General features: G+C 47.1%; 1 protein-coding gene across 2 annotated transcripts in view; it reads left to right on the top strand.

Moving 5' to 3' along the window:
- The first annotated feature begins 222 nt into the window (after window positions 1-222).
- Window positions 223-27214, top strand: part of UBE2L3 (ubiquitin conjugating enzyme E2 L3) — a 31664-nt gene continuing 4672 nt past the window's right edge. Inside the window, exons 1-3 of one of the 2 annotated variants that reach the window (XM_053279335.1) lie at window positions 223-498; window positions 15288-15383; window positions 24963-25149. In XM_053279335.1, coding sequence (XP_053135310.1) covers window positions 472-498; window positions 15288-15383; window positions 24963-25149 — 310 coding nt within the window. In that variant the 5' untranslated portion in view covers window positions 223-471. The remainder of the gene's footprint in view (window positions 499-15287; window positions 15384-24962; window positions 25150-27214) is intronic. The other variant, XM_053279333.1, reaches the window with a different exon arrangement.

Below are 27214 nucleotides of genomic sequence, written 5' to 3'. Positions count from 1 at the left end.
CCGCCGCAGTAGTAGAGCCTCCTCACTCAGGAGCACACCTCCTGACAGCACAAGGGCGCAGCCAGCCGGGGAAGGAAGGAGCAGGGCAGGCGGCCGGGCAGGACCATTGACTGGTCCGGATCCTGCCCTTTCTCTGGAGGGGAGAGAGGAGGAGGAGGGGAAGGAGGAGTGGGGAGGGGGAAGAGGAGGAAACTTAAATCCCACCACCACCACGTGGAGTAGAGCCTCCAGGCTCAGGAGCAGCAGCACACACACCCCGCCGCGTCGCCTGCCCCCCGCTCGGGCTGGCCCGGGGGCGCCTCTGCCTGCGCCGGCCGCGCTCTGCTCCGCCCGCCCGCCCAGGGAGCGCAGGCCCCGGCCGGCAGCATCCTCCTCCTCCTCCTCCTCGGCCCGGCCGGGCCCGGCAGCGCCTCCCGCTGCCGCCATGCATTGTGGGGCGGCGGCAGCGGCAGCGGCGGCGGCAGATCCAAGATGGCGGCCAGCAGGAGGCTGATGAAGGTAACAGGCAGGCGCGGCGCCGGGCAGGGCCTCGGGCGGGCCGCGGGCAGCCGGGGTGGGGTCCCGCCGACGCCCGCCCCTCCCCGCCCCGGCCGCCGCCTCCGCCGGGCCTCGGGAGGCGCCCCCTGGGGCGGCCACCACGGGGGGAGCCGCCGGAGGAGCCCAGCAGGCCGAGGCGGGCGGCCGGGCGGCGGAGCAGCAGCAGCCGCCGCCGCCGCCGCCAGAGCAGCGGAGGCGGCTGCTCCCTTCCTTCCTCCCCTCTCCCTCTCCGGTCCCACCGCGGCCCGGAGGGAGGGCTGAGGGCGCCCCCCCGCACCGCGCTGCCGCCAGCCCCACCCCAGGCGGGCGGGCCGTGACGAAGCAGCGGCGGCGGCGGAGGAGGAGGGCGGCCGGCGGCGCCCCTCAGCCCCCCCCCCGGGCTCCAGCGGGGGCAGCTCCCCGCCCCGCCCTCGGCCTTTGTGGTGGGGCTGGCAACGGGGGTATGTGTGCGCGGGAGGCAGGCTGCCCCCCCTTCCCCCCACTGCCCCCCCTTCTCTCTCTCTCGGGGTGGGGGCTGCGTGGCCTCTTCTTCTCCCCCCCCCCGGTGTTTCTGGCTCTGCCCTCTCTGGAGGGGCGAGTCTGGCTTTCACGTGTCTTAGCCCTGAGGTGCTCCCCCCCCCCCCGCTCCTTCCTCATCTCCTTTTAAAGGGGGCTTTGGAGCCTGGACCTAAAAGGCCCTGGGAAGGAGGGTTCCCGGGGAATCCCGGAGGTTGGGGACTACCACTCCCAGCATCCCCAAGCTGGAGGCATGGCAGCTGGGGATGCTGGGAGTGGTAGTCCACAGCATCTGGGAATCCCTGTTGGAAGGGTGCCCCCCCCTTTTCTCCTGCAGCTGGGGATGCTGGGAGTTGTAGTCCACAGTGTCTTGGAATGCCTGTTGGAGGGGTTCCCTCTTTCTTCCAGGTGTTGGGGATGCTGGGAGTTGTAGTCTGCAGCGTCTGGGAATCCCTGTTGGAGGGGCCGCCTCTTTCTTCCCCCTTCCCCTGCAAGTTAGGCCTTGTTTTTTTTAACCCACCGGTGCTTGGGGCACAAGCCACACACCACCCAGAGCAACATTTGGGGCGCAGTGTTCCCTCTAACATGTGTTAGAGTTTTCTCCAGATGCTGTTGACTACAGCTCCCAGTGTCCCCTGCTACAATAGGCTTTGCTTGGGGATTATGGGAGTTGTAGTCCACAACATCTGGAAATCCCTCTTACAGGGAAGACCGGTTGGGTCCTTCCTCCGGGGGGTATGGAGGCCTTGGATGTTGGCCCCCCAAGTCCAGTGGTAAGAGCACCTCTGTCTTGGCAGCTCCTTTTAGAAACACAGGAGCTCTGCGTGGGCTGTTGGGGGTAGGCTCCAAAGAGTCCACCACCACTTCCACCTCCTTCTCAGCTCACAAAGCTCTGAATTGGGGTCTTCAGTCGTGGCTTGTAGGGGTGGAAGCGGCTTGATAGTCCTGACTAACTTGGCTCATGGGATGGGGTTTGCCTCTTCCCCACCACTCCCTTTTTGGAGCTCCAGATAAGCTTTGGGATGGGTTTTGGAAGTTGTGACTAAATCCCGTTGGGATGAAGGGGGCTTGAGAGTCGTGACTAGCTGAATTTGACTCCCCTTCCCACCCACCCCTTCAAAGCTCTCAGGTGAGTTTGGAGGGGGTTAGGTAGTCTTCCCTTCGCTTTCTTTGATTGTGAGCGGGTTCAAAAGTCAGTTAGGAGGAGAGGGCTTTTCCCCCTTTTTTCAAAGCTCCGGATATGCTTTGGAATGGGTTTGAAAGTCATGGTCGGGATGAAGGGGGCTTCATAGTCGTGACTGACTGAATGAGACTCTCCCCCCCCCCCTTTCAAAGCTCCCAGTGAGTTTGAAGCGGGTTTGGAAGTTTTCCCTTCACTGACTCTGAATAGGCTTGGAAATGGGTTCAAAAGCCAATTCAGAGGAGAGGGCTTTTTTTCCTTTTTCAAAGCTCCAAATAATTTTGGAAATGGGTTCAAGAGTCACGGCTAAATCTGGTTGAAATGGAGAGGGCACGATAGTCATGACTTACGTCTCATTAAAGGAGACGGCTACCCGCACTGCCCCATTTTGAAGTTCTGAAATGAGTTGAGAAGGTTGTTTACTATTATCATCATCATCATCATCATCATCATCATCATCATCAAAGCTCTGAATAAGCTTTGGAATGGGTTCAGAAGCCACTTCAAGTAAAGTGACCCCCCCCCCTTTTTGCCGCCTTTGAAGTTTTCAGACCTCCTGAACTACACATGATTCACAGGAAGTCAGTAACAGGATTAAGACCATTGTTCTTCCTAAACTGTAGGATTATATAAAGAGAAGGATCCTGCAGATGAGTTTTAGTTTCTACTCTAGCAGACTAACACATCTGCCCCTCTGAAAGATGTAGTCACAGGTCATAATCTTCTCTCTAGGATTATAGTTCCTATAAATGTGAGAACCCATTTCTCAAGGAAGCAAAGTACACAGTTCAAGCGCTCTCAAGTTTGGTTTACTGCTCTATATACCTAGACTGAAGCCTGCTTTGTATAAACATCTTCAGTTTCTGTTAACCTGTTAATTCATATACTGAGGTATATTCCTTGTGCTAATCTGTATAGTTGTGTGTTGTCCAGATACTACCATTGCATGACAAGCTGCACACAGCATTTGCTGCCTTATGAATGAAGCTGCAGTGTTTGGTCAGATTAATTGATTGACAAACCTTTTAAATGAGGGCATCTTTTTAGTCAATTGGGCAGCAAGCTGCCTGACTAAAAAAATAAATATGATTTTTAATGCCGGTATTTGTAGCCAACAAAGATTGCAAGCACCATCTTAATTCTTACAATAGTTATATCCCGCCCCTCCAGCACACTGCTGCTTGGGTCAGTTTGCAATAAAAGAATAACATCCACAATAAAAGACTATAAAACTGGATACATAATCATAAAATGCAATAAAAGATAGAGACAACTTCTGTCTTGGAAGAGGCGTTCTGTCCTGTGAAAGAAAGGGGAACCGTTTCACAGGACAAAGGGATATAGTGCTTGCCATCTATGGTGGCTATAAATACTTGCATTAAAAGTACTTTTTAAAAAGAATGCCTCTTCTAAGATGTCTATTGTGCATATGCATACGTGATCGAAAATAAACAAAACATACTTTTTGCTTCCCAACGGTTTACTCATGTGGAAACGTACTATTAGTTGATCAATCCACTGCATTTTTAAAATAGTCCAGTAACGGCATTGGTTATAGATCTAAGATGTATCTGTTTAGTAAACATTACTCAGAATATGTTGCTTGCCAGAACCTAGGAAACAAATAAGTTTAATAATGGTGTTGCTTGAATTGATTTAATTCCTCTTAGGTCTGAACTGGAAGTGGACTTGACTTAGGAGCAGTGTTCCCTCTAACAGGGATTCCCAGATGTTGTGGACTACAACTCCCAGAATCCCTGAGCAAAAGCCATTGCAGTTGGGGATTCTGGGAGTTGTAGTCCACAACATCTGGGAATCCCTGTTAGCGGACACACTGCTTAGGAGAGGGCAGCTGCTCTGTGCTCTGCTGATGTCCCTTCATGGTCGATATGTTTAGAGCCAGCGTGGTGTAGTGGTTAGAGTGCTGGACTAGGACCGGGGAGACCCGAGTTCAAATCCCCATTCAGCTATGAAACTAGCTGGGTGATTCTGGGCCAGTCACTTCTCTCTCAGCCTAACCTACTTCACAGGGTTGTTGTGAAAGAGAAACTCAAGTTTCTCTGGGCTCCTTGGAAGAAGAGCAGGATATAAATGTAATAATAATAATAATAATGTCCTTATCCGTGTCCTCCTCCTTCTGTATGCTACCAAAAGACAACCACAGGACAACCTCCTTTACTTCTCACGTTGCCAGTTCTGGGAGCAGAGTGATTTCAAACATAACAGGACAATTTATGATTTCCCTTATTGTGGAATATAATCTTATTCTGGAGTAAGAGTCCTTGTTATTGAGTTACCTTACTCTGGAGTGAGACTCCCTGTTCCAGATTAAGGGAAATGGTGCATGTCTCCTAGTCATGATATTTGACTAGGAAAGGAAAAATACTAGGAAGGATCTTTTTTTTTTTTAAGTGCTGTATTGATTGATTTTTATTTTATGTTTTTTGCACTTGCCCTTTAGTAGAGCCACTTCCTGTGGTGCTGATATGACGTATCAGTTGCCATTTGGGGTAAGGAGCCAAATTTGGCTGTTCCTCTAACAACCTTGTCTTTTTTCTTAAATCTCCATATTGTTGCGGTTTGCGTATTTTTGATGAATGGCCCACAGTTCCTAATATACTTAAGAGGCAGTAATGCAGCAGTGGACAGCATTCGTCTGCTCACGACTGTGCACAGGGCTGCTAGGTAGAGCTGATGCGCACACATGTAAGTAGATGCCCAGTGCAATCTTAAGTGTGTTTACTCAGAAGGCAGTGCTACTGTGCCCAGTGGTTTACTCCCTGGTTAGGATTGCAGCTTAGGATAACTCATGCATCTCTCCAACATAAGGCGGTAGCCCTGATGCTATAAGCCTATATTACTTATTGATGTTAGTAATATAGATCACGTCAAGAGGATAGCTGTTGTTGTGATGTACAAAATGCTGCCACTACACGTACATGTGTGAATCTTCCCTCATCACCCATGCAAGGTCTGCTTGTTACAGCAAAGCAGATGGTGTCGCTGGCATTGCTTTCTAAAGTGAACCAGGAAAAGGGAAAAAAAGAACTTCGCTCTGTTGAAGTGGAAAGTGAAACTTCAAACTCTTTCATTCTAAAATGTCATCATTCTGAAATTGCTGAATTATTCCTCCCCAGAGTATGACATTTGGCTGGTATAACTGGCAGTTTGTTAATATCTGCTAATTAAGGTGCAGTAAAAATGAAGTTTGAACCTAACTTACCTGCGCGTTCTACTAGCACGTGATATTAAAACCGCCAATGAGAGTGCTTATTGGTTTTGTAACTTCAAGGCACATCTCCCTCAACCATTGATTTCAGGGCGAGCATCCAGGGGGAAATGACGTGCCTAGCAAGCATGAGGTTGCTAGTTCGAATCCCCGCTGGTACCTATATCGGGCATCAGTGATATAGGAACATACTGAAAGGCATCATCTCATACTGTGTGGGAGGAGGCAATGGTCAACCCCTCCTGTATTCTACCAAAGACAACCACAGGGCTCTGTGTTTGCCAAGAGTCGACACCGACTCGACAGCACACTTTACCTGTATCAGGGAGTTTTAAACTCCAAATCTTGTGTTTGATATCTGAGCCATGGGCCTGCTTTGTCCATAAGAAGCATAATTTTTGTTGGCTTGATTCTACTGGACTGATCTCTGGATTTTGACCTAAAAGAAGAGTGTATACACTTTTCAGATGGCAACCAATGAGGTCAAGTGAGGGAGATACTCCATTCTCTTTTCTGTGGATTAGCTACTATAATTTACTTCTCCTGTTTACTTAACCATGTACTTCCAGATAAGTACCAGGATAAAAATAAGGCAGAAAATCTGTTGACTCTGAATGCCATATTAGTACCTCCCCCGCAACTGTTACAAGGAGATTGTTCCTCCTCATGTACTTTGAATGAAATAAACTTAAGTCTACTGGGAATTCAGTAGTTGTAAAGCTCCTACAGATCTTAAACTTTCTGTAGGGATTGATAGATCTGAAATGCGTGTCGCTGTCTTGGAGGTTTTCAAACCTCATCATAAAAACTATATTGTAAGACCCCACATTATTAGAAAAGCACAGTTTCATATTGAAATGCTAAAGAGAGCTGATGGAAATAGCCAAAGCAGTAACAAACAGCAAATACGATTTTTGCCCATCTTGGGATCCTTCTAGGCTCGCAGGTTTTAGCGCAAGAAAAATGCACCTGTCTTCCAGTGATCCCTGGAACAGGGGTTCCCAGATGTTGACTACAACTCCCAGCATCCCCAGCTGCAATGGCCTTTTGCTGGGGATATGGAAGTTGCCGGCTTAAATGGTGCAGCGGGGAAATGCTTGACTAACAAGCAGAAGGTTGCCGGTTTGAATCCCCGCTGGTACTATATCGGGCAGCAGCGATATAGGAAGATGCTGAAAGGCATCATCTCATACTGTGTGGGAGGAGGCAATGGGAAACCCTTCCTGTATCCTACCAAAGACAACCACAGGGCTCTGTGGGTGCCAGGAGTCGAAATCGACTTGACGGCACACTTTATGGAAGTTGCAGCGAACAGCAGCTGGAATCCCTGTTAGAGGCACGCTGGCTGTATGCAATCTAGATCTCTTCCCCCAAGGCCGCCCTTCTGTTGAGAGGTCATTTCATGCTCTTCGCACTATATGTGTACCTGGGAAATGGCTGTTTTCCTGCCCCTTCCCTCGCCGCCCCCAACCTCATTCTTGGCTATTGCGACTTCCGTGTGGAATGCAGTTGCCTGATTTCGTGTGCACCTGTGGGACCGAGTGGTGCAAGTCTGTGTCCCTGTCCTATTTGGGGCATCTGAAGTGGATTTATTTCCGCCCTTGAATGCTTCTTGAATGGCTCAGTGTTCCCCCACTCTGTGAGAATGCCCCTCTTGCTTTTTAAATGTGTCATAATTGGGTGGTGTGTTGTGGTGGTTTTGAATGCCAAACTACAGCACACTCCAAATTGCTGCATGAGAACTTGACATCTTAGTTTTGCTTTTGAGTAAGGACCTAAAGGATTGTGCTGCAAAGACTACCAAGTGCAGTAGGAACATGCCTTTGCTGATCATTTGGATGATACCTAATACTCACACAATACCCTATTTACTTGAACCCAAGACTAGGGTTTTTCCCAGTTCTTTGCTGTTAGCAATTGGAGTGGGGGGTCTTGAATTCAGAGTCCTCTGCCTTTCAGGTAAATTCAGACATCACCTTATTTAACCGGCATTTTTTAAGGGGGCCATCTTAAATTCAGAGTCATTGTCTATTTAGAGGAAGGATACATGCAGAGAGAACTATACATTCTTTGTGTACTTTAGGCTTCATCCTATAGGCTATATATATAGGCTATATCATGACTCTCTCTTTTTCTTAAGAAGCGTATCGGGTGCCTGTGCACCCACCGGTACCGTCCCCCTCCTTACAGAGAAGTGTATTTTGCTGGGGTTCGAGGGCAGGTTCTGGCGCAGCCGTGTCAGTGTTTTTTGCCAGCCCAGAGATGGGTGCTTTTGCGAGGGACCTTTGCCTTCATGTATCTGCACCACGCTGTCTCGAGTCCGGCAGCTGTTTGGATTTGCCATCCATATCTTAAGTTACACACGTCAAAGCACAGGGCTGGTTCGGGCCCGCGGCAGCTCCCGCGCATGCGTCCCAGCCGTGTGCCGGGCTGCCGCCATCTCCTTGCCTGCACAAGAGTCCTCCGATACCAGGGCTGCTCTCCTTGGCCCTCCAGCTGTTGCTGGTCTCGAACTCCCAGCATCCCTGATTGTTGGCCACCATGGCTGGGGATGATGGGAGTTGTCGCCGGAAGAGCTGGAGAGCCGCTAAAGTGCTCATGGGAACGGAGGCGTTCGCCTATGGGCTCCATATACGGAGGCCAGTTCATATAGATGCCGCTTCCATGCGCACCTGCCGCCAGCAGCCAAGGAGGCTGTTCTCACACGCAGCCACGCCCGGGATGTGCATGTGCACGCCGGGATCATGCCCAGAGCCGCGCTTCGGGGGCAGGCCTCCCTGTGGAGTCAGCCTCTTTGAGGTGAAGGGAGCGAATGCGACCTTGGCCCTGTTTTTGTTACCATCGACAGCGCTGGCTGCTCGTCCGTTGCCGCAGGGATCCCCACGATACACCACATGCTCACGCAGTGCATTATGGGATTTCCAGGGGGTGGGACGAGGCATCCCAGGCCTCTGTGCTGCTGGGGGCAGCCCATGTCCGTCTGGGCGGGCGATCTGCGTGCCCAGCACGGACCCAACGGGGGCGGTAAGCTTCAGCAGCCTTCCTCCCCCCGGGCTCTCCAGCCCTTCTCGCTGATTGTGAGAAAGGGCTCAAGATCTCACAGGGCTGCAGCATGGGGGCTGCTACATGCCAGCACCAGTGCATAATACTCGTTTTATTCCTCTTCTACGACACTCCTTTTTTTTCCAAATTACAGTGTGGCTAAGGCAATATTCCTAATGGAAATGAAATAACTGGACCAAGTTTTGGGGAAAGTGTGTGCTCCTTTAGGAAGCATTCTGTGCAATGTGAAACTCTGTGTATTATAAGTAGAGGTTTGGCACAGTTGGAGGTATTGCCACATGCGTGTGACATCATCATTCATTCATTCATTCATTCATTCATTCATTTGATTTCTGTACCGCCCTTCCAGAAATGGCTCAGAGCAGTTCACACAGAGAAATAATAAATAAATAAGATGGATCCCTGTCCCCAAAGGACACTGGCAGTATTGTGCTGGGGGTGGATAGGGCCAGTTACTCTTTCCCTGCTAAATAAAGAGAATCACTACGTTAAAAGGTGCCTCTTTGCTAGTTAGCAGGGGTAACTGATATGATTATGACACCACTGCAGTTTAGGAATCAGGAATCGGTGAAACTCAAGTATAACTAGAATCAGGGTTCCATGCGAACTTTATTTTCATTTCCAAAGCATGGAGTATTCAGAAGTATTTGAAACACAAGTGTGGGTAGTTCTTGAACGTTTGTCTTAAAGACAAGAAAACAACACCTAGGGTTTTTAAAAAGTTTTTGCTTGAACACAGAGTCAAACATTTGCTTTGCTCAGCCACTGATCTGTTCCTTAAATTAAAATCACTAGCCACACCTATATAATTAACCTTGCTGGCGTGCTTGTGGAATGAGCAACTCGTAAAAAGTGTGTCACTTTATTGGTGAGACGGTTGTTTGTCTAGTAACTCTTTCAGGGTTACTTAAAGGGTATGTGCCTGTTTGCAACTTGGTTCAGTCATGTGCTCCGTAAACACTGGGACACAGTTGGGTAAAAGTCAAAAGAACTGAAATTTTCTAGGCCGGTGTTCTTCCTTGTAAGACCCGCAGTGCAGCCCCCTAATATTTTTATTAGGCCTGTGCACAGCCTCCCTGACACCACCACACACACCGGCGGCGTTCGTTTAAGGGAAATGGATCCTGCTCAAATAACAGCAGCTCTTGGAAGGCACACGTGGAATGCTGGGAAATGTAGTTCCAAGTGGCCCCTGTTTGAAAAATAGTGAGGATCGTTGTCCTAGACCCGGGGTGGGCAAACCTGACCCTCCAGCGGTTGTTGAACTACATCTCCCATCATCCCCAGCTGCAGGGCCAAGATTGCCCACCCCGGGTCTAGGCAGTGATTCTCTGCACCCACACACCTCCATCGACCTTCTCTTTCCTTTCAACGCAAGTTCCACTCATTATGGCTTGTCCCTTTCAGTGGGCAGTCACAATAATGAGCATGCCCACCATTGCTCTTGACACTCCGATGAAGGGGAAGATCAGAGGTTAAAATCTGGCTGATGTGAAATAAGCTCTAAGTGACTAGTTTAGTTTTGCAGTTCATGTGAGGGAAGAAAAAGTTTGTAGCCCAGCCTTAACATTGGCTAATGTGCTATTTTTACATGGGCATGTCAGCCTGAATTAACATTCAGATTTATGCAGACTGAGATGAGCGTACGTATGTGCTGTTCCTCCCATCTGGAACACACAGTCACTGCCACTGGGGGTGTGTGGGGGAATCATTGCTTTGAATACTTGCATCAGTTTTGGCCACCGTGAAATTAATTGAACATTCAAAATGGAAAGCAGTAATGATTAATTCCCCCCCGCCCAGATAAAATAGGCTTTCCTAACCTCTTTTTAACAATAGTTTGAGTCTTTGCTGTTTTGTGGCGGTTCCCAGCCCACTTTTTAATCAAGAGTGGGAACCGAGGACCCACAATCCGCAGGCAGCTTCCAATCAGTCATTTTCCTGTCTCTTGACTATTTACTAGGGTCTCTTCTGAGAAGCCTCTTCTATTTTCCAAGGGCGAGTCCTGGTTGCAGAGCCGAAGTTGAAGTTATGATTGCATGTGTTTTTAAAACAAAGCAAATTAGAGCCTCATGTATGTGCGCGTCAGATGTAAACATATGCCCTGAGTTTTGAACGTTTGACTTGAGCAGTGCCAGTCACCTTCATCGGTGGGCGGAGAGTGAGGCTTCTGATTTATTGCAGGATTTGCTTCCTGAAAAGGAAATGGCAAAGTGCAGGGTGCAAGGTTTTCACGATAAAGACAACGGGCCGTGCTGCACCCAGAGGTGCAGGTTGCTGCCGCTGCTTATCCTGCAGAGAAAGGGTGGCACAGATTGCCATAAAGACGCTACGTGGGCAGCAGCCACGTCCCAGTGCCACGTCCATTGCGTAGTAGTTGCGGCTTCCCGGTTCAGAATGCCTCCTCTGTGTGATCCAAGCTGCCCACTCTGAAGTTCTGCCGACGGCAGAGAGCTTGTAGGTACTGTTGGGAATGCCTAGGCAAAAGGTGGCGGGAACTCCTATTGAAAATAGCTGGTCTTGAGGTCACAAGTATGGATTGTCTCCTTTGCGAAGCAGGGCCCACCTTGGTTTGCCTTTGGATGGGAGACTGTCTGTGTGAGCACTGTAAGAGTTCCCCCTTAGGGCAGTGGTACTTAACGGTCCCCCAGATGTTGCCAGACTACAACTCCCAGCATCCTCAGCCACAGTGGCTGGGGGTGTTGGGAGTTGTCGTTCAGCAACATCTGGCAGGGCCCACATTAAGAACCACTGCCCTGCTGGATCAGGCCCATCTAGTCCAGCATCCTGTTCCACACAGTGGCCGCTGCCAGTCTGGGCAGACAATACTGAGCTGGATTGACCAATGATCTGGCAGCTTCAGAGGTTACTAAAATTCATTATGAAAATGGCCAGCAAAACAAAACATGCAGATTGCCTTTGAGTAAAACTATCACGTGCCTGCATTTAGAATATTAAGGCTGGTTGTCCCACTTCCAAAGGGATGTGGCAGAGCTGAAGGATATACAAAAAGACTGGTTATTTTGATTTTGTCATCTCATTTGCAACAACAACAAATACTTGTATACTGCTTTTCGACAAAAGTTCCCAAAGCGGTTTACATAGAGAAATAACAAATAAATAAATAAAATTTGGCTTGTGAGCCAAAGGGCTCGCAGTCTAAAAAGAAACAAAAGACAGACCCCAGCATCAGTCACTGGAGGTCCTGTGTTGGGGACGGATAGGGCCAGTTACTCTCCCCCTGCTCAATAAAGAGAATCACCACGTTAAAAAAGGTGCCTCTTTGCCCAGTTAGCAAAACGTTAATACAAAAAATGTCAGAGTGGGAGATCATTTTTCTCCTGGGGGAAGTTTTAAACAGTTGATGACTTTCAGTTGAGAGAATTTAGGTAAATACAAGTCATAGAATAAAGAGATGCCTGCAGCGGGTGTAATAGGAACACGCTTTTCCGCACTTGTTCATTAACAAACTCCAGGTCCTGACGTCTCAGGGTCGTCCATTGAAATAAGCCGCTGGTTTACAACGGCTCCCGTCAACTGAACCCCGCTTCCCACGGACCACTGCTTGGCCCCCTGAAACCTCTTGCCTGCCGAAAGAACTGCCCACATATAAGTGACAGCTTAAATGCCCCTGCCCATCCGTCTCTTACTCTACGGGCAACACGTTGCGGAGACCTCTGCCACACCCATAGCCGAAAGGTTGGTCGGTCGTTGGTCGGTCGGTTGGCTGGTCCACCCCTTTGGCCACCTTGCTCCTAATTTCTGCGGGATGGGGAGAGACTGTTGCACACAGTCCCTGCCATCGTTAGGGCGGTCCCTTTACGCGAGACGTTGCTTCTACCCCCCAAAATGGCTCAGTCGTTGGTTTGGCATACAGTAGGGTTGCTGGTGGCTGCAGTGGGAACCCCATGGCGTTCTCATAAACAAAGCTTTCGTTGTTGCAAATTATTAATAGGGAGAGAGGAATTCCTCCACATTTCTTTTTCCGCTCATACTTCTACGGTGCCCCCCACCCCTGGCGGCGTGCGTTTTCTGGAAAGAAAGAAAAAAAGAATCTATTTGCTCCAAATAGACTCTGATTTGATACCCTGATACATTTATTTGCCTATTTTTAGGAAGACAATCCAGTGTATTTAGTAAACAGTCTTGTTTTGTTTATATTTATAGTTTTCAAACAATCTAAATATATTTAGCAAACAGTCCTAAAGGTGCTTTCTGTCAGTTTTATGTGCTGTCTAAAACTGAAGGTTTTTTAAAAAAACAGAATTTCAAAGTTCCGTTATAGTAAGTATAAAAATCAACTGGCTTGAAAGGAAATTTTGAATGTAATGCAAACGTGCTAAAGTGTGCATACTTCTTGAAATAGAATTGTGAGCCCCTACTAAATGCATCAAGTTAAAGTCTGCTTTTTTGTGTGAAAGAACCATAGGGAAAAATAAGGCTGCTGAGGCTGAGCGCTGTAAATGATCCAGGAAGTCCTGCACTCTGTTGTTGTGGGCTTAGCGCTGAGCCCAAGGGCGAGCAAAGGCTTGACGATCTAGGAAATGCGATCCTGGATCTTACCAGGATCATCCACTGAGTTCACATTGTATCAGGGGTGTAGCAAGGTTGAAGTGGGCCCCAAGACCTCCTTTTCTTCTCCCCACCCACCCTATATCTTGGCTGCAGAAGAACTTAAGGGCATGGTGAAAAAGAACACATTCTCGGCATGACTTTTCTTTCACTCCTATGCAAATAATATCACACTCCCCACACATGCAGATATATTCTCTCTCTCTCTCTCTCTCTCTCTCTCTCTCTCTCTCTCTCGTATGCACACATTCCTTGGACTGAGAAACATATTTTAAAACATACAGTCATCCATCACCAACCACGAGGGTCACGTTCAGTGTTCCCTCTAACAGGGATTCCCCGATGTTGTTGACTACAACTCCCAGGTTCTCCAACCAAAGGCTACTGCAGCTGGGGATGCTGGGAGTTGTAGTCAACAACATCTGGGGATCCCTGTTAGAGGGAACAGGGGTTACGTTCCCGCAGAACCCTGCGATTGGCAAATTCGCTGTTGGCGAGGCATTAAAACCAATGGAGAACGGGGGTTAGGGGAACCACAACTGCAAAATCACCTAAAAATCAAGGGGGAAATGCAAAAAAAATAATAAAAATAAAAATCACCAAAACTCCCTAAATATAACAGAATCCACAAGAGTTACCGAGAGTCACTAAGAGGAATGAGCAGATTGAGTCCCTTAAAAAATTTCTGAGCTCCCCCCCCGCCAAAAACCCTACTCAAATGCACTTTGAAATCACAAGAAAACCACAGAACACACGGAATCTTAATGAGAAGCCTTTCCTACCTGACATCCATGCAGATGGTCAGGATGCTGAGGAGGAGGGACTTGGTGGGTTGCAGTCGAGGGGAGGGGGGAGGGAGCTGTGGGTGGAGTAGCTCCGGGGGGGGGGGAGAAGGATTTTTAAGGGGAAGCGGAGGCATGAACACATAAGTACTTTCCTCCTCCTCCTCCTGATGATGATGCGTCCTCTGTTGCAGGCAGTTCACAGCTGCTCCCCAAAGGGTCCGGCTGCCCTGAAGTGCCAGGCGGTGCTCTCTTAAAAAAGCTCAGAAGGGTTGGCTGTGCCATCTTTTTCCTGAGGTCTTTGTGGACCTCTGCATAGGGCTGAATCAGGTCATTCAGTCCCCGCCTGAATGTCAGGCTGCATAAAGGGGTCTAGGTCCACTGCCTCATCTGCCAGAAGATATTCCCCTCAGGGGATGGAGCCGCTCTGGGAAGAGCAGAAGCTTTCAAGTTCCCTCCCTGGCAGCATCTCCAAGACAGGGCCGAGAGACATTCCTGCCTGCAACCTTGGAGAAGCCGCTGCCAGTCTGGGTAGACAATCCTGAGCTAGATGGACCAATGGTCTGACTCAGTATATGGCAGCTTCCTATGTTCCATTTTAGGAGAGGAGAACTGCTCTTGTCGTAGCCAGCATTACTTGTCCCTCTAGTTAAGCAGGGTCTGTCCTGGTTGCATATGAATGGGAGACTTGATGTGTGAGCTCTATAAGATATTCCCCTTAGGGGATGGAGCCACTCTGGGAAGAGCATCTAGGTTCCAAGTTCCCTCCCTGGCAGCATCTCCAAGATGCTGTGCTGTCACCACATCTTGTGGCAGAGAATTCCACAAGTTGATGATGCGTTGTGTGAAAAAGTAGCTCCATTTGCTGGTCCTAAATTTCCTGGCAATCAGTTTCATGGGATGACCCCTGGTTCTAGTTTTTATGTGAGAAGGATAAAAATTTCTCTCTCTCCATTTTCTCCACACCATGTGTGATTGTATAGACCTCTATCATGTCCCTGTTGTCAAACTGCAAGGGCGTTTGCTTTCCATTTCATTATTTCTCCTGGTGGCGGAGGATTTCATGAAGGCAAGTGAATGGGAACGCAGCACCTGTTGAATTTGTTCCAGAGCTAATCTGTTCTACAACTCCAGTCATCCCCAGTTAGTGACCAATAGTCAGGGGTGATGGGTTGTGTAGTCCAGCAGTAGCTGAAGAGCCAGAGTTGTGCAGTCTGAGTTAACCATTTAATTTCTGTGAGACTTACTCATGACTATGACTTAGTCTAGGTGTTTGCACAGTGTGTGTTCAGCAGCTGCCTCGCTCTTCAACTCCAGTTCATTTAATGTTGAAGAGGAAATAGAGTGTGTCTTTTCCAGAACCGTAATGAGCAGAAGTCCTGGCTGTTCTCCTTACTAACCTGCTCTTTTTGCTGTGCTTGGTTTGCAGGAGCTTGAAGAAATCCGCAAATGTGGAATGAAGAACTTTCGTAATATCCAAGTTGATGAAGCAAACTTATTGACTTGGCAAGGGCTTATTGTACCCGTGAGTGTGAAAGTGGCTTTAAAAAAAAAAAAAAAATTAAGTGCTAACTAGTTCCTTTGTGCCTGGTGATCAATTTGCTAAAGAGGACCTTGACAAATTCTTAATGTGTATAAGACATACCACCTTCTCTGGTGCTGTTAGCAATGTGGGTTTTCTGGAACATCATTCCCAGACAGAGTGCCACGGGATGCTGGCTGGTGTGCCACGCTGACTCCCTGCTTTTGGATTTGGCTCACTCTCTTATGCACTGGGAAGGACACAGTCTTCCCGGTCCACAATGGGGCAAGTCAGCTCCAAAAGTGGATAGTTTAAGCTCCTTGCATTTGGAGCTGACTCAAATAAGTATCACCATGACTGGAACATAGGAAGCCGCCTTATGCCGAGTCAGACCCTTGGTCGATCTGGCTCAGTATTGTCAACGCCGACTGGCAGCAGCTCTCCAAGATTTCAGGCAGGAATCTCTCCCAGCCCTGCAGGGAGAAGCTGCCAGGGATTAAACCCGGGACTTTCTGCATGCATGCAAAGCAAACATGACTGCCACAGCAAAAAAGTGCATGTGTGGTGGGGGTGGCATTGTGTCTAGTTTTTTTAAATAAAAACAAATTTTAGTGTACCTCGGGGTTTAAAAAAAAGTTTGAAATGACCATTCTGGAAAATTATGAATTCAAACGTTTTTCTGGCAGATAGTGCCAGATGTACATTCTAGAGATTTACATATCAGGCGAGATAGACAGACAGACAGACAGATAAGTTCCCCTGCCCTCAATAAACCAGGGCTTGACAAATCCCAGGTGCCAGGGAGCTGTGGCATCTAGAAAGTTAACTGTGGTGCCTAGACTAGGCTATTCAGAGGTAGAGTTATTTAATAAACTCTTATTTAATAAACTCAGGTCCCAAGCGGCCCTGCTTCTGCTGGGATGAAGAGAAGCCCATTAACTCTCCACAATGCCTGTCACTATCTCTGGTAACTTGGTCATGTGTCTGGCTCCTATATTTTTGGGCTGGCTCCTAGATCCCAAGAAAAATGGCCAAGGCCTGAAGTAGACTGTGATCTGATTTGGTATGCTGATCGATTTACATATTTAGTAAACAAAAATCAAAACACTACTCCATGCTAATCTGATGTGCCATATAAATGTCTCACACATTTTTCCTAATAGCCACAGAGATTGGATCAGAAATAATTTGATTAGGGTTAAAAAAAAAACTAAGAGCAATAAAGCATATTTAACATGGTTTACAAGTTCAAAATCGTTATGTAAAAATTACTTTTCTTGGAACAGTTTTACTAAGTTGAGAGACAACACACAGTATTGTGCTTCTCCCTTGTTCTCCATTTAAAAGAGGGAAAGGCTGGTCTTGTGGTAGCAAGCACGACTTGTCCCCTTAGCTAAGCAGGGTCTACCCTGGTTGCATATGAATGGGAGACTAGAAGTGTGAGCACTGCAAGAGATTCCCCTCCGGGGATGAAGCCGCTCTGGGAAGGGCAGAAGGTGCCAAGTTCCCTCCCTGGCAGCATCTCCAAGATGGGGCTGAGAGAGATTCCTGCCTGCACTCTTGGAGAAGCCGCTGCCAGTCTGTGAAGTCAGCACTAAGCTCACTAGACCAAATGGTCTGACTCAGTATATGGCAGCTGCAAAGCTGTTGCTGACATACTAATTTTAGCACATCCCAAGAGCTGTCATTCTGTGCTTTGGCTCTTCAGCAGAGCTGAACACTCTCCCTGAGAATGGAGGGGCCTGGTCAGTTTCACTGTCTGTAGAAGCACCGCTGGAGGCCATTCTGATGGCGCGTGGCTGGGGCCACTTTTAACAGATTTTACAGAAAGGCTCCCAGACTCCCCAGCTCCGTAAAAGGAGCGAGACCCGGCTCTTTGTGTTGGCTGGAAGCGAAACCAATACTTAGCACGTTTCAAGTTTTGGTTTCAGTTGCGCTGTGAGTTGGAATGAGAACGGCAACTTGGTGCAAGTCCAGTCCAAACAGGCCTCGTCACTTGATTTTTGAATTCGATTCTGATGTTTGCTTTTTGTTTGCTTTGACCCGCTGTTTGTGATCCGTGGGGGTGGGGGGTTGGCGAGAAAGAACTGCTCACCCCGTCATTTCCCAAGATTTCAAGTTAATTAAAACTGTGGAACTGCTCATGGTTGTTGATTTGCTACAAAGGAGCCCGGAGCAGTATACATGGTTGTGTTTATCCTCACAACAACCCTGTGAGGTAGCTTAGGCTGAGAGAGAACTGGGTTACTGGCTGGCCCACAGTCACCTAGTGAGTTTCATGGCTGAATGGGGATTTGAATTTGGGTCTCCCTGATGCAAGTCCAGCACATCGGCACCCAGTTTGCCTGATATTGCATTGGTGTCCATCCATTATGCTGTGTGTCATAAAACTAATTAGTATTTTTAGAAACTGAAAAATTTTCTGTGGAAAAAATATAGCAGTGGGAAATTTTCTGCCCCACATCACTGGGGCGGGCAGGAGACGGGACAGAGGAAAAATTGACCCAAGTTGTTAATTCAACTAAGAAAATGCCAAATATTTATTATTTTATGTATGATTTTAGTTAGCAGAGGTATGAACCCCTGCTAACGGGGCAAAGAGCCACCTTTTAAATGTGGTGATTCTCTTTATTGAGCAGGGGGAGAGTAACTGGCCCTATCCACCCCCAGCACAGCATCCCTCCAGTGACTGTTAAAAGCTGGTGTCTGTCTTATGTTCCTTTTTAGATTGTGAGCCCTTTGGGGACAGGGATCCATCTTATTTATATATTATTTTTCTGTGTAAACTGCCCTGAGCCATTTTTGGAAGGGCGGTATAGAAATCGAATCAATCAATAAATAATAGTATACTCCAAACATATTTCTAGTAAACACCAAACATTCTCAATAGCAGATTAATGTATGTCAAAAGCTTATTTAAGAAATCTGAGTATAGTTTTCTGGCACAGATAACTGTCTTTCCATTTCTCATATGTTGAGCGATAATAGTGGTTTTTGCTGAGATATCTTTCTTAGATTGCGCAGAAATTTTTCACAGCTCCCCGAGCATAGTCGGTAGTGCATAGTAGTTTCTTGGTTTTGTTTTTATTTCAAGCAGAACTAGAATCCAGAAGTGAGTCCTGCCTAATGTATCTGAACCCAAATGGACATTAATAGTTACAGCTGCTCCAGAGAACAGTAAAAACAGTGCTGTCAAGAGAGATTAAGTACGTTCAATGCGCTTAACAATCTGTATATTTCCAGATCCATAGTGCTGTTGTTCTGTGAAAGCTAAATGTAGTGGCACCTTTGGGCATCAACTGGTTGGCCGTAGTTGAGAAGTTTTTGTCACGCATGAAGTGGAGTGAGAATGGAAGAGGAAACTCCATATGATAGCTAGGAACAGAATAAAAGATGATAAATAGGAACCGGGCCTTCTCTGTAGCTGCTCCTGGCCTGCGGAATGCACTCCCGGCAGATATCCGCAGTTTAGGCTCGCTGTTGGCCTTTAAGAGAGCACCAAAGACTTACTTGTTGGGCCTGGCCTTCCAAGGCTTTAAAACTGGTTTTAAGAATTTTAATTGGTTTTAAATTGTGTTAAAATTGTTTTTATATTGTTTTAAGTGGTGTGTTTTAAATGGTGTTTGTTTTTGTTTTTTAAACTAGTTGTACACCACACAGAGCCTCTGGATGGGGTGGTTTATAAATGTAATAAAATAATTTTAATCATCATCATCATCATCCCAGTGGTAATTGGCACCCTGGGTGCAATTCCAAAAGACCTTGAAGAGCACCTCAACACCAGAGGGGCCACAGAAATCACCATCAGCCAATTACAAAAAGCAACTTTACTGGGAACAGCCTATATTCTGCGACGATATCTATAATAATAACAGCAACAATACTGATAATAAAATCCAGCCATCCCAGGTCCTTGGGAAGGACTCAGTGTCTGGATAAAACAAACCAGTCATAGCACCTGTCTGACTGTGTAAACAAAAATAATAAAAAATAGAAAATAAAAGAGGAGAAAATAAATAGAAATTGAATGTATCTCCTCCATTACAAGCCCCACCACCTAGTGAGATCATCTGGGGGGGGGCGGGTCTGTCTGTAGCTGCCACCCATCTGGTGGCTACTTAGGGACAGGCCTTCTCTGTTGCTGCCCCAGGGCTTCGGAATGCGCTCATTTATTTGCCCAGGCTTTTAGTTAGACTTCTAGAATTGATCATGGTTTGAAATTGTTTTAATGTTTTAACTTTGTTTTTAATCTGTATTATTGCTTTATTGTAAGCTGCCCAGAGAAATGAGTTTGGGGCGGTATACAAGCATGCTCATGCTTTTCTGCTAGCAGCTCCTTCGTGGGGGGAAAGCTAGAGACGAGGAAAACACAGCTTGCTGAGTAAGCAAACAGACAGCTGAGTATGTAAGAACAACCTAGCTGGATCAGGCCCAAGGCCTCTCTAGTCCAGCATCCTTTTTCACACAGTGGCTTACCAGATGCCTCTGGGAAGCCCACTAGCAAGAGGTGAGGGCAGGCCTTCTCCCTTGCTGTTGCTCCCCTGCAACTGGTACTCAGAGGCATCCTGCCTTTGAGGCTGGAGGTGGCCTATAACCCCCCGACTAGTAGCCATTGATAGACCTCTCCTCCATGAAGTTATCCAAACCCCTCCCAAATCTGGAGGCCTATAGCCACCAGACTAGTAGCCATTGAGAGACCTGGCCTCCATGAATTTGTCTAAGCCCCTTTTAAGGCCATCCAGGCTGGTGGCTGTCATCACATCTGGTGGCAGAGAATTCCATAAATTAGCTATGCACTGTATGAAGAAGTACTTCCTCTTGTTGGTCCTAAATTTCCTGGCCTTCAGTTCCATGGGATGACCCCTGGCTCTAGTGTTATGAGAGAGACAGATTTATCTCTGTCCACTCCCTCTATTCCATGCTTCCAGTATGCAAGCAAGTCTTTCAATCTCTGGTAATTTTTCTGGTTCCATGGAGCCAGCAACAGCTTTTCTACAAAAAAAAACCCCAACCCATAATCTAATCTATTCAGTCTGTAGCTTTAGGTTGCCTTGAATATAATTTTAAATGGTATGCTTTTAAAAGCAAGGCAAGTTCTCACTGTATCTCCAGATACAAAATCACTTCCATGTTTACAATACCAGTAATTTTCAAAAGGTGTCCATCTTTTTTCTCACTACAAAAACATGAATCCCTGAAATAGATTTATCTTTGTCATATGCCGTTTCAGTGGGGATGCTCCCCTTTTCTTAAAAGCAGTACAAAATGTACACCATTCTGTAAAATGAGTTGCTTTTTTGTTTATGGAGACAAATTAGTTCCTGGAGAGAAGAGCTAGTGTCAAGGAGGAGAGCTGGACTTTTGCAGTAGCAAACATGAATTGTCCCCTTTGCTAAGCAGGGTCCACTCTGGTTTTCATATGGATCGGTGTCTGCATGTGAGCGCTGATACTCCCCTTAAGGTATGGGTCTGCAGCTCAGTGGCAGAGCATCCGCTTTGCAAGCAGAAGGTCCCAGGTTCCCTCCCTGGCAGCATCTCCAGGTAGGGCTGAGAGAGAGACCTGCCTGCAACCTTGGAGAAGCCGCTGCCAGTCAGTGTAGACCAGGGATTCTCAGCGTTGGGTCCCCAGATGTTACTGAATTTCAACTCCCATAACCCCCAACCAAAGGCCATTGGGGCTGGGGGTTATGGGAGCTGAAGTCCAATAATATCTGAGGACCCAACGTTGAGAATCCCTGGTGTAGACAATAATGAGCTAGATGGACCAATGGCCTGACTGTAAGGTAGCTTCCTATGAGCTGCTGAAGCCACTCCATGTGGCACTTCTTGTAGCCCTCACAGTAATGGAAGTAGCTGCGGTTTTTCTCTGTGAATTTTCTTGCTCACAGTGAACTTTTCTCTGTGATTGTTTCCAGCAGAGAAATCACACAGGAGGAGAGCAGTGGCTGGATTGCGTGCATGCTCCATTCCTTTCATGACTGTGGCACTGTTACCGCCCAGTTGATATTTTTTGCAGAGCTCTGTGCATTTATGTTTCTTGGGTTGCTTGAGACAACAGCATTAGCATGGTAGTATTTGAGTTCCTGGGCCACATAAGCATGGATGAATTGCGATTTCATCTCCCATTGAGATCATCCCGAGAGGTTTGTCTGCAGTTGCCACCAGCTTGTCTGTGGCTGCCCCAAGACTCTGGAACACGCTCCCTGCTGAAATAAGAGCCCCCCATCTTGGACAACCTTTCAGAAGTCTCTCCAGACGCCCAAGCTTTTTAATTAGACTTGTGGTTTTAAATTGTGTTAAGGTTTGATTTTTTTGTTCTGATTTGTTTCCTATTGCTGTGAATCGCCCAGGAGGGAAGATTGGGGCGCGGGGCAAAAATAAATAAATAAAATGTGGCATTGTCAAGGCACAGAAGAGCTCTTCGCCTTTGGTGTTAACCACAAAAACTGTATTCGCAAAACTGGTTTTAAAAATAATAGCATGAGAGCAGTTTCCTGCTCTGCTGGCTTGGAGGACTTCAAGGTCGTTGCTCTGCAGTTCTTCTACAGTATTACAAGCAGTGCTTGATCCATATTTTGCCATGTAAGTTAAAAAGATGGCACAGTTAAACTCTTGCACCTTTTAGAGCGGTGCTTTCTCTTGTATTTAGCTGGGGGAGAGCAACTGTCCCTATCCGGCCCTAGCACAGCATCCCTCCAGTGTATGCACAGCATCCCTCCAGTACTGGTTCTCTCCCTTGTGTTTCTTTTTGGATTGTGAGCCATTGGGGACAGGGAGTCTTATTTATTTATCACTATTTTTCTACATAAACCGCTTTGTACATTGAAAGCAGTATATAAATATCCACCGTAGTAGCTGGCGGCTGTTCACTGGAGAGCTAACTCCAGTATTCCTCCTAACAATCACCACTTTGAAAGGTGCCCCTTTGCTCATTTAGCAGGGGGGGTAAGCAAAAATCTGGAGCCTCCCCAGGCCGTAGGAGGACTGCTGTTATGATTTCGTATACCACACATCCTCTTAGCTGTTGCTTTCTTCTACGTTACAAAGTCCTAATGTTCAAACATTATATGGAAAGTGCTTTCGTATCGCTCTTCTCTGTGCTAAGGATATGCAACACATTCTGCGCTTGGAACATTCCGACTCGAAACGGGACGGAATCGAAACGGGACGTTTCGTTCCGTGCTCCATACGGAATGCCCTTCATATGAAGGGCCTGTTTCGAGCTAAGAATGGAATGGCCCCGTTCTCTCGAAGCGTTTTGAGCGCCATTTTGGCGAGCTGTTCTTCCCTCGCGGATTGGTTTTGGCACTGGCTTCCGATTGGCTTGCAAAACCCTTGCTTCTTGGTTGGCTTGTTATCGTACAAATCGTCTTGATTTGTATGACTGCTACTACTACAACAAATATTTATATACTGCCTTTCAACAAAAGCCAACCAAGAAGCAAGGAGATCGGAAGCCACTGCCAAAACTGCAGCGAGGGAAACACGGCCTGCCAAAATGGGCTTTGGGACACTCGAAATGTTCCAAGCTCATTCCATCGGAAGAGCCGGCTTGGCCAGTGGTTCCGGCGTAACGTTCCAGGGATTTGTGTTCCATTCAGTGCTTGGACTGGGACGTCACTCTCGTTCCATGCACATCCCTACTCTGTGCCATCTTCTTGAAAGGTGGAGTCACTGCAACTATCTATTATTTATTTTAAATATTTCTGTACTACCCAAAACTTGCGTCTCTGGGCGGTTTACAATGAAAAGGCTGCTGAAGCTGTGAGTCCTCAGTTGAACTTGATCCAGAGAGAGGCTTTAGATGAAGGAAAGCACATGGACACTCACAGAGACACACACCTAGTGTGATTTTTCACTTTTTCCCCTTTATACAGCAGCCGCCTTTCTGTTTCGCAAAGCACTTTTGAAAGTCGCTTCGGTTTCAAAAGTGATTTGTCATGCGGTGTAGAGAGCTGCTACACAGGAACCACAAAGGCCCTTTGGGCGCACAGAACTAGTTGTGCAGTTCTTTAGCTCTTGGGCAGCTGGAATCCCTCTCTGAAAGGGACATTGCTCGATACAACTGTTAATCCTTTTTCTAGTGATCTTGGACAGTGTCTGTTTTGATACTTGCGGTCAGTGGGTACCTCCATTTGTTCTTCCGGGGGGTGTTTCTTTCTGCATGGTTTCTTTATGTTGTTTAAACTTGCATAATTTTAACAAATCTTCAAACCATTCACCAGTTTTAAAGGAGCTATTGGCCATTCGGAGCATCCCCTAGAGTAAGAGTTCCCAACAGGGGGTTTTAGTCCCTCTAGAGGTACTTGAAGGACTTTGAGTCTTTCTTTCTCCATGTGCAATCAGTTCCCCATCTGAGATTCGCTGACTTGAAGCCGATGGGTCCTCAGCTGCATGTCCACTGCAGAAAGGGAGGGAGAAGGCGGAAGACTGCTGTTCCCTGTAACAGGGATTCTCAGATGATGTTGCCTACAACTCCCATAATCCCCAGGCGAAGGCTGTTGCAGCTGGGGGTGGTGAGACCACTGTTCCCTCTAAGGCAGGCCTGCTCAACTTAGCCCTCCCAGCTGTTTTTGGACTACAACTCCCATAATCCCAAGCCACAGTGGCCATTAGCCAGGGATTATGGGAGCTGTAGGCCAACATCTGCAGGAGGGCCGAAGTTGAGCAGGCCTGCTCTAAGGCATGCGCACTTGCGCACGCTCACAAGTTTTTAGATGTCTACTCAGTTCATTTTGGATCCCGCTCAGGTTGAATCAGGAAGGCCCCACTCTGAATGCAGGTGCAAGCAATCCTGCAGCCCAGCACAAAACTCATTCTGCACAGAGATGAAAAAAATCAGAGGGACCACTGGGTGAGACTTGCAGCCAACATCATGTGGGAATCCCTGTTCCAGTGAACAGTGGTGAAGGCCCTCCTCCTCTGCTCCCGATTGGCTGGCTACGTGCTGAAGCTCAGCGTGCCCCTCCCCTCGGTCTGGCTGAGAGGCTCCGGAAAATTAGCACTCCGTACTCTCGTTGAAATTAATAGGGTGCGTTTCTGTGTCCACTTAAGTTCAGTGGGAGTATTCTTGAGTAACTCCGTCTGGATGTGAGCCAGTGACTGGAGTAGCCTGTCTCGTCACTGTAAGATTTACATCTGTGTGTAAGTGCACACACATACGAAAAATCGCTGAGCTGAAGATCTGGGACAAGGGGTGCACTTGTTTTAGAAAGGTTGGGAATTCCTGACCTAGAGGCCTCTGGGAGACACTCCTGTTGGGTGATGGGGATTTACCAGGTGAAGGCAGTGGCAGCGTGAGTGTGTCAGCTGACTTGTTCCACCAGGTCCTGGGGGTTCAGGGATTGCCCGAGTGGGGCCTGACCACCCCCTGCAAAAAGCCCTAGACAAATACTTGTGCCTATTAGGTGTTCCGGCAGATCAGCGTTCAGTTTGTCTGATCGGAAACCTATTAGACCTGTACGGAGAGAGCTTTGCTACCCACAGGCACCGTTCTGAAGCATGCCTTCCTGAAATGACCCCTCTGAATTCTGTCTTTGCCAGCGGTGGGCCGTTCGTAATGTCTCCACCTTCTCATTGCAGGACAATCCTCCGTATGACAAAGGTGCGTTCAGAATCGAAATCAACTTCCCAGCAGAGTATCCGTTCAAACCTCCTAAGATTACATTTAAAACAAAGATCTATCATCCTAACATTGATGAAAAGGGGCAGGTCTGTCTGCCGGTAATTAGTGCTGAAAACTGGAAGCCCGCCACCAAAACTGATCAAGGTAAGACTCCCAGCCACGAAGTTTCAGTGGGGAATAGAGTACTCCGCCGTTTCCCCTTCTGCAGAAAGCAGCAGAGCTGGCTGATCTCGGAGGTATGTTGGCCAGAATATCCCAGTGACAGCAAAAGGAGAATCCCGAAGCTAGTGGTAACAGATTATTCGAGAATCTAGGCTAGTGGGTCACAAACTTGAGTCCCCAGATATGCTGGATTACAGTTCCCATCATCCCTGACAACTGTGGCAGGGGGTGATGGGAGTTGTAGTCCAACAACATCTGGGGACTGAATCTTGAGAATCCTTGGCTTCTGGCAAAATGAGCCTGTCTTTCGGCCCAACTGATGGCAACCGGAGACAGACCTCTCCCGATGATCTTAACACATCTCTAAAGTGCTGCCACATCCATATACTCCAGACAGATAGGGAGGCAGAGTGTCGTGCAATGTGTGTTTACTCAGAAGTAAGCCCTGCTGTGTTCAGTGGGTCTTGCCTCCAGGTAAGCATGCCAGAGATTTCAGCTTAATCTCAAAAGGTGTAGTAGCAGTTAACTATGTTGTGATATTTCTCTTAGTTTCCTTTTCGGTTCCTTTTTTTCTTTCCAGTGGCTTTTTAAATAAAGTGTTGGTACAGAAATGTGGCTATCCAAGTCAACAGTCGTATCGCCAAGGATGTTATCACTTTTGTGAGCATTATTACAAAGAGTTTACTGTCAGGCACATAATGTCATTACTTTTATTCCTCTTTTTCTGTGCTAAAAACTTTTTAAAAAAAATATCTTCGGCACATTAGTGGCTTCCTGCTTCCACATTTCCCCATAGATTTATTGGAAAGAGACTAAAGCTTTATTGTAATAAGTATGCTTGCAGAATTATGTGTGTGCTCACTATAGCAGTTAGCTATTAAGGCGTGGATTGAGCAGCTTGAAATAATGTGTAAGCGTGGTGTACCTCCAGGTGGGGGTGGGCGTCAGGTTTATTGGGACCCCGAGAGTCTTAAGCTTGGAGCCAGGATCAAATTTGCAGATGCACCCAGGCTTTTAATTAGATTTGTGGTTTTAATTTTTAATGTTGGTTTTAAATGATTGTAATGTGTTTACATGATTTTAATTGTTTAATTGATTTAATGTTTTAAATGGTTTTAATTGTAAACCGCCCAGAGACACAAGTTTTGGGTGGTCTAAAAATATGTTTTTAATAATAATAATAATAACAACAACTGTAGGTGAGAAGAAAGACAAAGAAGTTAAAATAATCGACATAGCAATACCAGGGGATAGCAGAATAGAAGAAAAGGAAATAGGAAAAAAAAATCACAAAATACAAAGATCTACAAATTGAAATTGAAAGGCTGTGGCAGAAGAAGACCAAAATAATCCCAGTGGTCATTGGCGCCCTGGGTGCAGTTCCAAAAGACCTTGAAGAGCACCTCAACACCATAAGGGTCACAGAAATAGAAATCAGCCAATTACAAAAAGCAGCTTTACTGGGAACAGCCTATATTCTGCAACAATATCTATTATAACAACAAGAACAATATTGATAATAAAATTCAGCCATCCCAGGTCCTTGGGAAGGACTCGATGTCTGGATAAAACAAACCAGTCAATAACACCTGTCTGACTGTGTAAATAATAATAATAATAGCTGTACCCTTAAAATTCAGAAGAGGATATCTCTGAGCACATATTCAATTCAGGAATTTTTCAGCACTGAGCTTACAGTCCCAACTCCCTCCCTCTAGTCTAATGTAGGAGGGAGGTTTTTGTGTTGACATTGTTGAACAGTTGGGAGTCAAGCAGGAGTTTCCAATCTATTGCAAACCTTCCAGGGATCTGACAGCAGATCCCAACATCCTTTCTGTCTGCCCTGTAGTTCACACCTCTGGTCCCAAAGAGCAGAAAAATTGGAACCCAGATGGCTCTGATGATACCTTTTCATGGAATTAGCAGTGGAGAGCTACCTTTTGACTTGGCTGGTCATGCCGAGAATTGTGTTGGAAACGTAATGAAGCCAGAGTATAAAACACACTGGATAAGTGGTCCCCAGACTCCTGGTGGGCCCTGAGTTATT

The sequence above is a fragment of the Hemicordylus capensis genome, chromosome 15 (genome assembly GCF_027244095.1).
Source record: "Hemicordylus capensis ecotype Gifberg chromosome 15, rHemCap1.1.pri, whole genome shotgun sequence".
NCBI lineage: Eukaryota > Metazoa > Chordata > Lepidosauria > Squamata > Cordylidae > Hemicordylus > Hemicordylus capensis.
This window is presented reverse-complemented; position numbering and strand designations above follow the sequence as displayed.